This window comes from Maniola hyperantus, chromosome 10, assembly GCF_902806685.2.
Source record: "Maniola hyperantus chromosome 10, iAphHyp1.2, whole genome shotgun sequence".
NCBI classification, from domain to species: domain Eukaryota; kingdom Metazoa; phylum Arthropoda; class Insecta; order Lepidoptera; family Nymphalidae; genus Maniola; species Maniola hyperantus.
This window is the reverse complement of record NC_048545.1, coordinates 10,927,342-10,943,769: the sequence shown is the minus strand read 5'-3', so window position 1 is coordinate 10,943,769 and position 16,428 is coordinate 10,927,342. Positions and strand designations below refer to the sequence as shown.

The 16,428-nt window shown below is 37.3% G+C and overlaps 1 protein-coding gene across 1 annotated transcript in view; it reads right to left on the bottom strand.

Annotated features, from left to right (window-relative positions):
* The window catches only part of LOC117985902 (suppressor of lurcher protein 1-like), a 66,889-nt gene that overhangs the window by 27,966 nt on the left and 22,495 nt on the right, over positions 1–16,428 (bottom strand). Inside the window, exons 3-4 of the mRNA XM_034972703.2 lie at positions 14,185–14,257; positions 8,777–8,954 (exon numbers count right to left, since the gene is read on the bottom strand). Coding sequence (XP_034828594.1) covers positions 8,777–8,954; positions 14,185–14,257 — 251 coding nt within the window. The remainder of the gene's footprint in view (positions 1–8,776; positions 8,955–14,184; positions 14,258–16,428) is intronic.

Genomic DNA, 16,428 nt, shown 5'->3' with positions numbered 1-16,428 from the left:
CTGTGCCGTAAAGTCTGCCTCTCATTCTGAGAGGAAGACTCGTGTTCAGTAGTGAGCCGATAATAGGTTGATTATAATGTCACATTGCAGTGGCATTCCAAAATCTTTTATGCTGGCTATACACGATCAAGTTTGCAGCGGACTTGAAGCAGCGTCCAGTAAACTTAAACCTGAAGGTGGTGCTGGTGGTGCATAGCTATCAGTGTGTATGGCAAGACAACTTGTATGGCCAGCGTCAGTTAGAATAGAATTGATGCATCCACAATAACCCGATGAAACACCGCTGATGGAAGTTGGTTCCATATTATTTTTGCACATAAATTAAGTACATTTTTTAAAGCCACTGTTAATATTATATTGTGTTGCGGTCGGTTTTAGAACGCAAAACTACCTTCTGTATTTTACTGCGACTAAATTTACGGCGGCGTTAGTGGACTTAAAACTGTCCGAGGGATGTTTTATTGTTTTATTTTACGTTGTTTCAAAGTCGTCACCATTTTTACAACGACGCGCATTAAAAACCGCTGAAATAACAGCCATAACGTCGCAGTTAAAACGGTCAACGGGACGTTTTTTGACCTAATCAGATAAATTACCATGTGGGGAGTTTAATTTGAATTTATTAACATAACAATATCGTTAAAATACGCATTCAAGAACATTTCAGTTTTAGTCGAAGATATTCGATTAAAGTGCAACAGACTCGTATCACCAATCTAGGTAATAAAACGACACTCACTGCCATGTAATTTATCGTCGCCCGCAATGTAATGGCATGGCTACTGACACTGCCCTGTGCTAACACGCTGGCGACACACACTTTTTATTTTTTAGGGTTCTACGGAACCCTAAAAAATAAAAATCAGATAGAAGGTACAGGGTACTTCCCGTTGACGTAGAATCATGAAATTTGGCAGGTAGGTAGGTCTTATAGCTGACATTTGGGGAAAAAACTGAAAGCCGTGAATTTGTGGTTACATCACACAAAAAAAATTAAATTGTGGTCATGAACTAATAATTAGTATTTTCAATTTTCGAAGTAAGATAACTATATCAAGTGGGGTATCATATGAAAGGTCTTCACCTGTACATTCTAAAAAAGATTTTTATTTATTTTTATGCATCATAGTTTTTGAATTATCTTAATTCTACAATTGGCTTAAGAGGTGAAGCAGCTCGGAGCGTACAGGTGCCAGGCCGGCACCAGTGAGGAGCAGCAGCGGGGATCTTAGCTGTGCAAGTGACATCTAGCCCCAAGGGGGGAGAGTAAGCATATGGGACAAGGAAGAGACGAAATAATTTGTAGGGAGACAAGAGGGAAAACGCCAAGAGCAAGTACCGAACGGGCGCCCTCCCGCGATTCGCCCCATATAACCGAGAGTTTGGTGGGGCCATGGAAAATGGAGGGTTAACCCAGGTTTACTCAACATGATTAATGTGGCATATTACTAAAATTGAGTTTTTAACGTTGAGTACTATTATTTTCAACATTTTATATTTTACGGATTAATAAAATACCTGTAAATAGAAAAGGCACACCTTTGGGGCATATCGTTTGTTAGTTCCACGCGATTAGTTCCAGGACGTCAGTTCAACGCGCGATATAATGTATTGTAAAGGAACGCTTTATAAACGGGAATGGGTAAAGGTCCGTCCACATCTGACGGCATCAGTTTCCAGTTTGATAATAGTGTTGTAGCCTCTAAAGATCCAGCAAGATCCTTTAATTAAACTTGGTTTACTTATCGATGTTACGAAGACAGGACAGTCTTTCTTGAATTTCTGTGTTGACTTGATAAGGTCAGACACTATGTCCTCGTACGTATGTACCTACGCAGTTTTAAAGCTTTAACAACGCTAAACTACTGACTAAGTATAAGAAATATATCGTTTTTCTTTCTTTGTTTAAATGCAACCTCTAACTTTCCTAGTTATGTGCGTTTTAAGCAATTAAGTATCATTTGCTTTAACTGCGAAAGATAACTTCATGAGGAAACCTGCATGCTTGAGAGTTTACCATAATGTCCTTAAAGGTGTTTGAAGTCTGCCAATCCACACTTGGCCAGCGCGGTAGAGTATCGCCAAACCCTTCTCATTCTGAGAGGAGAGCCGTGCTCAATAGTAAGCCTGCGACGATGATGCTGATAAACTACAGAGTAATATTTCATTTTAATAAGTTCGTATAATACTAATGGATTTTGGCAACATTTCAACGCCGTAACTTAATTTACCAGACTCCATTCAATCAAGGTCTGCTTATTATTCAAAATTAAATTTCACAGATCACTAGAGTATTATATTAAGCGATAGCTACCTACCTACCTGTTCTTCGCAATTAATTTAAAGCTTAACAAGGCATTAATTAAAAATAAATAAATATATTTGCCTTCAAATTGCATACTGTAAATTATTTGTGAATATATTTCGTTGTATAATGTGACTTAACAATATTCAACAAATACCGACCCGCAGCTTCGCTTGGTATAAATATAAGTCCTTCTCACGAAAATTTTTAAAAATCCCGCCTTATGCCTTATCAACATTATAAAGAAAACCTGTGTGCAAAATTTCAGTTTTCTAGCTTTAAGGGTTTGGGCTGGGCATTGATATCAGACAATGAGTCAGGAAATATGTCACTTAGATGTAAAATTTAAAGATTTTTTAAAAATATAATAGACCAACACTTAGCTGGAATCAGACCGGAGGCAAGTGATGATGCAGCCTAAGATGGGAGCGCACTAGCCTAGAAGATGCCTATTCACTCTTGACGTGAAGGTACCCATATTATTATAAATAAAGGAAAAACTGGTGTTGGAAGGGCGTTCCAAATTCTAGCGGTTCGAATTAGAAATGAGGAGGCAAAATTCCAAAGGCTAAAGATAAAGCTCTCAAAGTATTCAAAAACAAACTAAATGATAGTATGTACAATGTACATATTATTATTGGTATACTACTTACTTATTGGCAATAAAAAAAGCAAATTTTTATGTAGACAGCGTAATATATTATGTACCTAAGTAAAATAATGGACAAGAACCTACGCCCATTCAGATTACGAACAAACCGTTAAATTATCGAGGCTTAAACTTACCTGGCCCAATGAATACGTAAATCAGTCTTAATAACTAAACTAAAGCCCCTTTAAATTAACTTACTATTATTACAACCCCGAATCTTTGGAACCTCAATAGCGGAAAAGCTATCCAAAAATCATGAGTTATACGCGACAAGTAGAGATGGCAATCGGGGTAGGACACCCCGCACACTCGCACAGCCCCCGCGCTAACCCAGTGCGTGAGCTATTGCCACTGCTTAATTGAAAAAGAAAAACCAGTCAAGTGCGAGTCAGACTCGCGCACCGAGGGTTCCATACTATAGAAGAAGTAAAACGGTAAGGATCACGTTTGTTAACGAACTGCAAAACTAACTTTGTAGAGGTTTATTGTTAATATCAAAAAAACTCTGATAGTTACAGGCGTTGGTTTTATTTTTTTTGCGCGTCGGAGGGAACGGATTTTTTTTTCCAAACTTTGCACGATAAACCAATAACTATTATGCATAAAAATAAACAAAAATCTGTTTTAGAATTCACGGGTAAAGCCCCTTCTTGTGATACCCTGGTTGGTATAGTTACTTTGAAAATTGAAAATACGAACTATTTGTTCATAAACACATTTTTGTGATGTAACTACAAATTCACGGTTTTCGGATTTTTTCCTTTACTTGTGCTATAAAAACTACCTACTTGCCAAATTTTATGATCAACGGAAAGTACCCTATAGGTTTTCTGGACAGACATGACAGACGGACAGACATACAGACAGACAAACAACAAAGTGATCCTATAAGTGTTCCTAAATTCCTCCGGAACCCTAAAAAACAACATAATATTAGACTTTTTTTCGGATTAAAAACAATCCTACGTCACCCATACAAAAAATCACTTTAATCAGTAATTATTCCGTTGCAGAGTGATAGAAGAACAAACCAAGAAAACAAACCCACTTAGCTATATTTATAGTATTCGTAGGGACGTCAGATTGATATTCTTTACTAGATGATGCCCGCGACTTCGTCCGCGTGCATTTAGGTGTTTAAAAGTCCTGTGGGAACTCTTCAATTTTCCGGGATAAAAAGTCCATTCCCGGGATGCAAGCTATCTCTGTACCAAATTTCGTCAAAATCGGTTGAGCCGTGAAAAGCTAGCAGACAGATAGACAGACAGACTGTCACACTTTCGCATTTATAATATTAGTATGGAGTATGGATTTAAAAATGAGGCCTTAATGTGGGTAGACCCTTCAGTACCTGTAAATATGTTCCTCTTTGGTGTTTTTATTTATAAAGTTCGGTTGAAATATTTCCAATAAATATTTTTTATGAACTGGAAATAATTTGCAAGCTTTTTTACCCATGATGAATTTTGCTGAAGGAATATAATGAACAGAAATTTTGCAACCTTGTTGCCTTATTATAATTGACGAAGCGTATTAATATTATTTGAATAGCTTTAGGTAGTTTTTAGACCACCGATGATTAGCGAGAAACGAGTAAACTCGAAAAAAGTTGACGAGTAGGTAGTTGTTGGGATAGTTTTGTCGCTGGACTAGGAGCGAGTGCTCGCCAGTCATAGGTACATTAATGATTGCCTGATAGAGAGAGAGCCAGCACGTGCCAGAGGAATTTTTCTATTTTACAAATAACTGGTTGACACGCGATTTCATTCCGTAGATTTTTATATTTTTACACCATTATTACCTGTTATCTCCCAAAGCCACCATGATCCATAGTCGTTGATTGTTCCTCTCTGTGTTGGGGACAAAACTTACAGCTTTCATAAAATAACGAAGGTCTGGCACGCGCTGGCTCTTAGTCCATTAGAAGATATTATTGTCATGTGTATATTTCACTCACTATTTTCTCAAACCTATTACCTAAAATCTCTGGAACAAAATCGTGTATCAGCCAGTAATTTGTAAAATAGAAAAAAATGAATACATCCATACTAATATTATAAATGGCAAAAGTGTGTCTGTCTGTCTGTCTTTCTGTCTGTCTGTCTGTCTGTCTCTCTGCTAGCTTTTCACGGCCCAACCGTTCAACCGATTTTGATGAAATTTGGTACAGAGTTAGCTTATATCCCGGGGAAGGACATAGGCTACTTTTCATCCCGGAAAATTGATGAGTTCCCACGGGATTTTTAAAAACCTAAATCCACGCGTACGAAGTTCTAGTTTCTAATACGAATTTGCTCGTGTAATGGTTACATAAGGAGTTATTACTTAATTTGCAATTCCCTATGTGTACGCTCAAGAAATAAAATAGCATAGGTAGGTGGATACACGGAGTGTTTCGGTTATGTCTAAATATTTCATGTGTGTTATGATATTCATGAGAAATCCGTTCGAGCAGCATCCCGTGAGAGATCTGGAGGAGCTATGAAGGACACACAAGTGCTTAAGGATATGTATGAAAACAAATTGAAACGAGAATACTATAATAATACGCTAGCATAAAACTGGCCAATTGCGTATTATACACATAATGTGTAAGCTACATTGCCTTTGCTCAGTATAGGTGCTTTGGAATAGTCAAATTATGTGAAGTAAGAGGAGAAAGAAAGAATCTATTAACAGTAAAAGCCTGTTAAAGCGATTACGCACTGCACTTCAGTCATCCGAGTTCTCTCCGTCATCCGTAAGAATATCTCGGATGTGCCTCGGATTCAAATCGGACATATGACTTAGATATGTATGTATGTTATTAGTGCATAAACGATATCTGAGATCGGTTCGAGTTTATTAAATCTGTATTTTCACGAACTCGGATTGGATGAGTACGTCACCCCTCTGACGCACTCGTCCGATCTCTGATCCAAATCCAAGCTATTCAGTGGACGTCTATGACGTAATTATCTACGTCATATACGTCCGGTTTGAATTTGAGGCACATTCGAGATATTCTCACGGATGACGGAGAGAATTCGGATGACGAAAGTGCAGTGCGTGATCGCTCTCACGGACGACGGAGAGAGTTCAGATGACGGAAGTCGGATGTAGTGTGTAAGCTACCAGGAACCCGAATCCCATGTAATCGTTCGCTATGCTCTGTTGATCGGGGCATCTAAAGCGGGCGAGTACAAAGTGCTCTTCCTGCGATTTTCGCCCGCGTCCGTTTTGCTTGCCTATTCTCGGCCTTAGAGTGTCTTCACATTCAACGTAAAACGCAGCAGTTCAATCAGAGCAAACTAGATTGACGGAGCTCTCAGTTTGATCCTGCATTAACATCTGTCAAATATAAGGTATTTGAGGACTAGGAGTGACGTGAAATCAAATAATATTTAAAAATCACTTCCCATATTATAAACGCGAAAGTATTGCTTGTTGGTTTATTGGTCAAGTCCCTAAAACAGCAGTGAATGTCTATCAGTTGAAAACGATGATGATTATTTTAATAAATGTAATTTAAGTTAACGGACAAGAAAAACATCATGAGGAACCTGCATGCCTCCTGAGGCATGCAGGTTCCTCATGATGTTTTTCTTGTCACTATGTTGTGTGAAATTTGCCAATCCGCACTTTGCTAGCATGATAAACTATGGCCTTAATCTCTCACATTCTGAAAGGAGACATACGCGCAGTACTTAGACTAGGATCAACTATGGACTGAGATGATGATGGAATACAAACAAACTGCAAATCGATCCAGAAATCGCTGAGAAATCAGTGTGTATTTAAAAAAAAGTCGGTCAAAAACTGCTACGTCTTCGACCAGAAAATGTGAATCATCCTTTGAAACGTAAAGCACGTAAAAGGCTTTTATAGTCGAATGAAGTTTATTGCGTTCACAATAGCTGCCTCCGACCATTTACATCGACTGCTTTATGGGTACAAATGTGACAAAATTGTAAACCAGGCATAATGCAGATTTTAGTACCACTCAGCTGGTTATTTTGACGAAGCTCGGTACAGAATGATACAATATTACGTTTGTTTATGACAATTTCATTTGCAAATTAAATTGTTATTGTATGGTTATTGTACTCGTTTATTGAAAACTAGGCGATCTGCCCCTGCTTGGCTCGGTTTGAATTGAAAATTTATTTTTAGTGAAGCTCTATGTTATTAATACTACCTACATACAAAACTTTAAGTTTCTAGACCCATTGGTTATAGCTATAGGCACATTGCTATGTCAGTCAATTTATCCTCGATTTTTAATACTCAGCAGATACGTGATTTATACTAATATTATAAATGCAAAAGTGTCTGCCTCAATTCGAGGTTGCTTAAATTGATACGAATTTAACGCATAGACTCGTTTTGAAGGTTTGAAAAGAGCGATAAAATAAAATGTTATCGACATATTTTATTTTCCCCGATATACAAAATTCAATATTTAAAACTGTACAAAATCTGAATCACTTTAGGAAAAATACTTATTCAAAAACTAGCTGATGCCCGACTACATTACATCACCGAACTAGATGATGTGACTTCGTCCGCGTGGATTTACATTTTTCAAAATCCCACGGGAACTCTTTGATTTTCAGGGATAAAAAGTAGCTTTTGTGTTAATCCAAGGTATAATATATCTCCATTCCAAATTTCATCCAAATCCGTTCAGCTGTTTTTGCGTGATTGAGTAACAAACATCCAAACATCCAAACACTTTCACGTTTATAATATTAGTAGGATTACCAAACCCGAACTTGCAAAACGAGAATATTTTAATTTACATTATCAAGGCTTTAAGATGGCGGGAAGTGGGTGGATAAGGAAGGCGGTGGACCGTGTACGGTGGTAATTAATTAATTGGGTATTTGACTACATCAAAAATAAACTATTTCTCAGTGATTATTAAAGTTTCAGTAGTGAGCCGGGCGGCGATGGGTTGACGATGAACGATGATGATGATGAATACATATAGATTTTATGCACATGCCTTATCCTCAACTGAACTGGGCCCATAGGGAGAGCAATGATGACGTCATAATGATATTTTTATAGACAGTACATAAAGTCATGGCCATTTAATCGCATACGAATTCCCGATCGCAGTGTATTTGTGTAGTTAGAATAGAGACGTCCGATTTTACGACATCCCATGAGATTTTATTGCTCACGTCACCCTACGGCTATAAACGTTATTATTGCGACGTTATCACATCGAAAGTAAACTTAGTCCAAAATTCAAATGCTCCTTATGTTTATCTGTATGTTTAAAATTCAAAGTCCTGATTGACTGACTGACTGACTTATATATCAACGCACAGCCTAAACCACTGGCCCTTGATATACTAAAAAAAGGATTTTTCAAAATTTAACCCAAAAGGGGTAAAATAGGTGTTTGAGATTTGTGTAGTCCACATGGACGAAGTCTCGAGCATAAACTGGTTTATTTATAAGTATGTACAGGAGAATGACTGCCAATCTGCAATGGGCCAGTGTGCCGGACTATGGCCTAAACCCTTCTCATTCTGAGAGCAGACCCGTGCTCAGTAGTGGGCCGGCGATGGGTTGATTATGATGATGATGAAAAGAGAAAGCTTGAATATAATGCGCAATTTAAAATATGACTTGCCTGCTCATCATACCTGCAATGCAAGAAAAAAGGCAAACGTAGACCTAGCCGTAGACGAATATCTTGGCTTAAAAGCATAGAACTTGGAATCAGCTTAGTTTATTTGGTTTTCTGTGCTTAAAACCCTTCGCCATCATTGGTTTAACTTTGCTTTTCATTCTGGATGATGGGTTAATTATGATGAAGTACTTACTCCAAATGCTCCTTGTAAATATCGAAGTCCGTGAACACGAGTTCGACGATCTGGTGCGGCTCGGCGAGGAAGGTGTACAGCAGGCAGACGCTGAGAGGGTAGGGGCGTGGGTAGTCTGGACTGCTGAACGTGCCGCGCTCTTTGCCGTGCGTGGACGTGAAGCGTATGCACGAACAACCTGCGATAATATTGTATTTGAATGTTTTTTGAACGGATAGTAAAAAACGTCAACGTTAAACCCAATGGAACAGAACAAATATAACAGAAAAGGAAAACTATCATGGCTAAATAGGGTTCACAGGTTAAGGAGTTATATATCTGTTTTTTGAGGTTAATTATTGTACGTAGATATTATGAGTTGCATATTAATATACATTAGTTTTATTGTATCTATTGTATTTGTGATTGAACGTAATCCTATTCGTTTCATTTAGTTTGGATTTATTTATTGTTATACTAGCTGACCCAGCAAAACTTTGGCTACGGAACCCTACACTGCGCGTGACCCTCCACGCACTTGGCCGGTTTTATAAATGAGAAAGTGTAAGTTTGCTCTTCATTCACACTGTATTCACCTTCCACGAGATTTAATGGCAATATGCTCTGCAGTCTGTAGATTCACGTCGTCAACGCTCCCGCATTGCACGTTCATGTCACACAGGTGTGGCCATAACTTTATGGATTGACGTGATTATTTGCGTATTTTTATTTGCGTACAAAATATAAATACAACATAATTGTACCCCAAAATAACTGCTACACTTTCTCAAAAAGCGCATTTGCATTTGGTGTTAAAATTTTTAATCATTTACCACTCAATATTAAAAAAAACAGAAGGCAATATGTTTAAAAATAAATTAAGAAATTGGTTAATTAGTAAGGCCTTTTATAATGTTAATGAGTATTTTTATGAAAATTATTGATGTAAGTATAGTATGTAAGTACCTAGGTAGTGTTTTTTAGTTTTGTAAACAAAATAGTTAAAAATTGTAATATTAAATGTAACCAGTATTGCACGCCACAAAGTGGCAAACTGTTAGAACTTTATAACAAGTATAACACCTAATGTACCTACACAGTTAATGCAATAAAATTTATTCTATTCTATTCTATTCTATTCTATTCTATTCTATTCTATTTGCATAGGACAATTTAATATAATATTTTTCGACTTGAACAAATACAACAAAAGTGTAATAATCAGCACGCAGTAATTGTAAATGAGACAATAAAATACAACTGGGGCGAATCCAAAGCATAATGGGACTCATAATCATAACGTTTTAACACTCTTTCAACAAATAAAATGACACAAAAAAGATAGGGAATGGCCCGAGCGCGACACGGCTCACCCTGATGAATACTTTATATATGAAAATCTTTTGCGACTACGTCAGTACCCCTAGTAGGAGTTGTTAGTTTTTGTTTGTTTTTACCATCATAAACACAAATAATTTCCCATTTTCATTACAATTAGTAAGCCCAAGCTTATGTATGAAATAGGTACGATAATAGTACAACGGGTCTGAACCTTTGAAGTTATACACTACGTATAACCACAGAATACTTAATACAGAGAGAGAGAGCCAGCGCCTGCCAGACCTTCCTTATTTTATAAGCTAAAGTTTCTCTGGGTATTGTCACCAACATTGGGAGAAACATTTTGTTTGGATTATTGTTTGGATCATGGTGGCTTTGGGAGATAACAGGTATTGAAAAAAAAATCTTACGTCAAGGTATAAAGTCTAATTTTTTACAATTTCTTCGGAGTAGTATTAGAAATCACGTCATGCATTGTCGTGTTCACCCACGCCAAACACTCTTATTATTAAACATTAAAGGTGTCTAACAGGGGGTTGCCACTTTGGCACTATGGTTTTGGTATAATGGCAGAGTCACTCAGCGTGTAATGGAGATAGTTTGTTTTGGAGTATTGCAACGTGATCAGAGTTAGCGACATAGCTTAATGAGCCTGTAGCTCGAAGAACTGATAAAAGTCAGGGTCCCAAAGTCTTCAGGCTAATAATATGATGGTTTTCATAAAATAACTACGAAAGCAGGCAATAAATATACAGAGAAACTCTACAAAGAATTTGGTTTTGGAAAACTATGATGAAATCGTACTAGAGGTACATTTCTTCGGGTAATCTCGCGTCGCGTGAAAATTTTAACACGGAATATTTAAACCAGAATTGGATGATAACATGCTCGGATGCGATGCCGTTTGATATTGGATAAAAGCCTTTTCTCGTGTCAAAGTATTAAATTGGTCCCTTGAATGTGAATGGGCATTTTGGATACCGTTTTTACTATATACGGTCATAATTTGGACGGTATTTTATGTGAACTATTTTTTGTCGTTACGATTCGAAGCTATTTATGCACACCGTTTCTGGGTATAACGTACCCAGAACGAAATGTACGTATTAAACACTAGCCGATGCCCACGACTTGGTCGCGTAGATTTAGGTTTTTAAAATCCTGGGGGAACTCTTTGATTTTCCGAAATAAAAAGTAGCCTATGTCACTCTCCAAGTCTTTTTATACCCATGCAAAAAATCACGTCAATCCGTTGCTCCGTTGCAACTTGATTGAAGGAAAAACCAACAAACCAACAAACAAACACACTTTCGCAGTTATAATAAGGGTACTGATAATAAGAGTACTGATAATAAATACAACTTTCAAGGAATGTTTTCATTTTGTTTACACGTTGCCCCACGAACAACTTTCTGGAAACATAAAACTCCTCCATTAAACTTTATCTCTAACAAATGAACTTCATTAACATTTATGAATTTAATTTAAAATTATAACATTTCACATGAGTACATCAAAATGGATCCAATCCGGAAGAGTGGCCATATTTAGCGCCATTAATAATAATCAAATCATTGCTTATTTCCGCTCATCACGCGCCTCTTCCATTATTCATTAACCCTTAACATTATGAGTCACTTGACGTCATCGGTCCCTAAGGCCGTAAGGCGTTTTGTTTTTAAAATTACTCCGTAGTAGTGCAAGCTATCTATCTGTCACTTTCCCTATGCATTTGTTACTTTTCCTTTCTCACAGCAGGTACCAATTTTACCGCAAGTCAAATATTCACGATTTGAATTTGCACGGTCATAGTAAACGACTTAAATTGGGAGAAAATAAAATAAATATGGTAACTTTTTTTACTATGGTATGGAAATATGGTAACTTTTTTTTAAACATGAATAGTGTAGGTACCTACCTACTTTACTTTGCTTTTGCCATTATTTTTTTTAATTTTGCTACGAATTTCTCATTGAAATACAACATCAAGAACCACAGTTATTCCAAATAAAACTATTTTTAAATATAGTATGAAAATATAAAACGTAATAATTAAGTACGTATCTTGGTATTGTTTTTGATATAATTAAAACACGTTCAATATAAATGCGACTTCATCAAGAAGTCGCATTTAAAGACTAAAGTCACTTGAATTAACCATGAAACCATTTAACAATTAAACAATATCATAATAACTTGAGGCCTCTATGACCGACGCGGTGGTGGTGTAACTAAAGTAAACGTTTGGTGGTTAAAGGGTTATTTTATTAGAAACAATGAGAGGAAACGGTGGAAGATAAAAGCTGAAATATTTCATAGATATGGCCGCTCCAACGGAGATTGGCTCTAACAAATCGCTCAGAACAAGCTCTTTATTGAATGGAGGGTTAATGGTAATTCAAGTATTAGATGCACACAATTTTATCTTTTCCATATTTTATATTTCCAAGAGATATCTATCTTTCCTAAATTTTACCATGACTGCGGTCCATGGACGCACGAAATAATAACTCTTATTCTGCTATCCATAGCTGCTATCTCAAGTGATTGTAAGTGACAATGTCATAGCTGATGTATTTAATCGTGACAGATCGAGATGGCAGTCGAGGAGGGAACGCCCCGCACACCCGCACAGCTCCTGCGCTAACCCGGCGCGGGCGAGCGCGGGTGACGTGCGGGTGTGCGGGGCGTCCCTCTGCCTCATACCCCAATTGCAATCTCAACATGTCGCAGACTAAGTATAGAAACAGCGAGCTGACTTGGGAGAAGTATGGCAGTTTAGCATCCCTGCCGTTTTCTTCGTTTAACGGCGTCGTACTGGAACGCTAGATCGCTTGGCAGTTACTACATATTTGTTGTTAGGGTGGTAGTCACAGCAGAACCCTCCTATCAGACCAGGCTAGAGATAATTTAGAAGTTATGAGTTTCCAAATTATCCCTCCCGGGAATCGAACCCGGTACCTATTGTACCAGGAAGGTTGTGAATGGAAGTCATGTATTTCACGAAGACTGAAGAAGAGACGGTAATATTTAACCGTTATATTTTTATCGAAAACAGGTACTGAAATGCGGAAAATATAACGGTAAGGGGATATAATGCGACCACCTCGGAAACTCTTAGATGCTTCGCACAAAAAGATGGAGAAAGAAAACTGGACATTCATTTTACATTTTATCAACTGTATTAAATAACATTAAGGGTACAAACTTACCATAAAAACTAAGTGAATTTTCTTTCACTGTTTTTGTCATACTGTTTACTTGTAAATCTATATATAATATAAAATTCAAAGTCCTGACTGACTGACTGACATATATATCAACGCACAGCCTAAACCGCTGGTCCTAGAGACATGAAATTTTGAGGGTGTGTTCTTTGTAAAGAGTAGGTATCCACTAAGAAAAGATTTTTCGAAATTCCACCCCTAAGTGGGTTAAATAGGGGATGAAAGTTTGTATGAAAGTCCGTCATTTTTCAAGTTATTTGCACGAAAATTGGTATTTGGGTTGTCGGTCACAAATGAAGAAATACGTGTTCCAGGCTTTTTTGAAATTCAACCCCCACCTTGTTTCTAAATTCCACCCGAGCGAAGCCGGGGCGGGTCAGCTAGTACTATCATATTTTACTAGCTTATGCCAGCGATTTAATCCGCGTGGTATTACAACTTTCAAACCCCTATTTTGCCCCCTAAAGGGTTGAATTTCCAAAAATTTTTTCTTAGCGGATGTCTAATTGCATGTCCAGCTCGATCCGTCTAGTAGTTTGAGCTGTGCTTTGATTAATCAGTCAGTCAGTCATTCAGTCAGTAAGTCACCTTTTCCTATTATATACTTATTTAGATTAGATGATGCCTGCGACTTCATTCATTTGGATTTGAGTTTTTAAAATCGTGTGGGAATTCTTTGATTTCCCGTTACAAAAAGTACCTTACGTCTCCAGGTATTTAATAGTCGTGTCGTATCTTCGCGCATTCGTGGTGGAGAAACAGTTTTCATTTACTTTTATCATAACCTTACTTATACAAGAATCAGCTTATACAAATATCAACCTAATATAGTATTATTTACGTCTGTGTGTAGATACTTACTGGGATTTATGGCATGGCCCTCATCAACGGTGTGGAGAGATAAGTGAACGAGGAGGATCAGCGCCGTCGACGCCTGAAAAAGACAAAAATTGATTAGATTATTCAATATTTTCTCAAGGGTAAATATTCATCATCATCATAATCAACCCAGCACCGGCTCACTACAGAGCACCTGGTCTCCTCTCAGAGTCAGGGTTTTGGCCATAGTCTACCACGCTGGCCATTTGCGGATTAGTAGACTTCACACACCTTATAACAACATAATGGAGAACTCTCAGGCATGCAGGTTTCCTCACGATGTTTTCCTTCACCATTAAAGCAAGTGATATTTAATTAATTAAAACGCACATAAATGCGATTAGAGCTGCGTGCCCGGGATCGAACCCCCGACCTTCGATTAGAAGGCGGACGTCCTAACCACTAGGCTATCACAGCTTATGGGTAAATATTACTATTTTTAAATTGTTAAATAACTTAACAGCGGAATAATTTTGAAAGATCTTTACACAAAAGCTGTCAAAATCATCCAGCTGAAAATCATCGCTGCATGCTCTTGCGTATCAAGGCGTACAGCATTTTGCTGAGCTGGAACCTTTTTTCTGGTTGTGCCACACATGACATAGTTTATTCTTACGCTTTTCCTGCTTGAGGCCAGTGGAGGAAGCGCCCGGGATAACCAACTCTAGGTATAACTTGTGATATGTGGCACAATTTAAAAAATAATCATTTTTCTTTCTTTCGAATTTGTAACCGGGTAAACTAAAAAATTAAGGTTGAAAAAAAAAATTAAAAAAAAACACATGTTTTTATATGGGTCCCAGACCTGAAATAAAATGATTTTGTTTTATTATTTTTTATTTAAACGTCTTCATCAATTTCCGCACGGCATCGTACTGGAACACTAAATAACTTGTTATTAGGCATTGCTATTTCACAATTTTAAAAGTTAAAAGTAGCTTTAGTTTTAAGTTTGCGTAATAATTATCACCACTATATCTTACAAATCTAACACCATACCAGACCATCAATAAGAGTAATTTATTATATTTTGAATAAATCATTTGACTTTTGACTTTTTGAGTTAACATAAAGGAGGTAAGTACCTATTTAAATTGACTTCCATAATATCTATGAACTCTAGAGTGCCTGTTAAATTTTCATTCAACCCGTTTTACTACAATTCCAACGGTAAAACAGTTAAAACGTCTGCGTAATGGCCATAAAAGTGTTCGTCATGTTGTCCCGTAAAAAGATTAGCATAACCGCCGCATCAGGGCCCGCTCGTAATTCAATTAGGACGTCATGAATGTTCTTATTGGATTACGTTCAGCGTAATCCCTAATTCCTTATTTAATAGGGGGAAGCAGAAACGTCAGCGGGTATAATTTTATTAATGGTACGTTACTAAACACCTTCTATGGAAGTTGAGGCTCCGGTAAATGTACGTCGATTTGCGTGTACGATGTAGCTGATACCGTATAAAACATGGTTCTATAAAATTCAGTTTTAAGTTAGCAACTTTCAATGCTATGGATAATACACTCATGTATGTATGTATGTTTGTATGTTCTTTATTGCACCACAAAACACAAATGACTGACCAATTAATGTTAACAAATTCCGAAACCAAAACTTAAACGTTGTTTTTTGCTTTATAATATGTGTTTTTCTCTGTCCTGATTTTCGTGGTGTACAATAGAAGTACGTAATTAGTACTGTGATTGTTTCATTTTTCTCGTAATCTAAATATATAAAAGGAAAAGGTGACTGACTGACTGACTGACTGATCTGTCAACGCACAGCTCAAGCTGGACGGATCGGGCTGAAATTTGACATGCAGATAGCTAATGACGTAGGCATCCGCTAAGAAAGGATTTTTGAAAATTCAACCCCTAAGGGGGTGAAAAAGGGATTTGAAATTTGTTTAGTCCACGCGGACGAAGTCGCGAGCATAAGCTAGTTTAAGTATATATTGGGAGTCACCTGGTAAACTAATAAACGTATGATCCATTACATCTACAAAGAAAGTCTACTGAACTGTTCTCCCGTATTCGAGTTCATTCGAGAGAGAAAAAGGCCGAAAATGAAAATTGAAACCGATCTCCGCTGGCCCTGCTTGATCCCATTCCCAATTTATGTTTGTCGACTTTATCAAAGGCTTTTTTATGTTTGCCACCGGTCAATGGGAAGTTCGTAGTGACTCCATTTGCAATTAGTAGCTCGTAATACAGACATCAAAGTGAG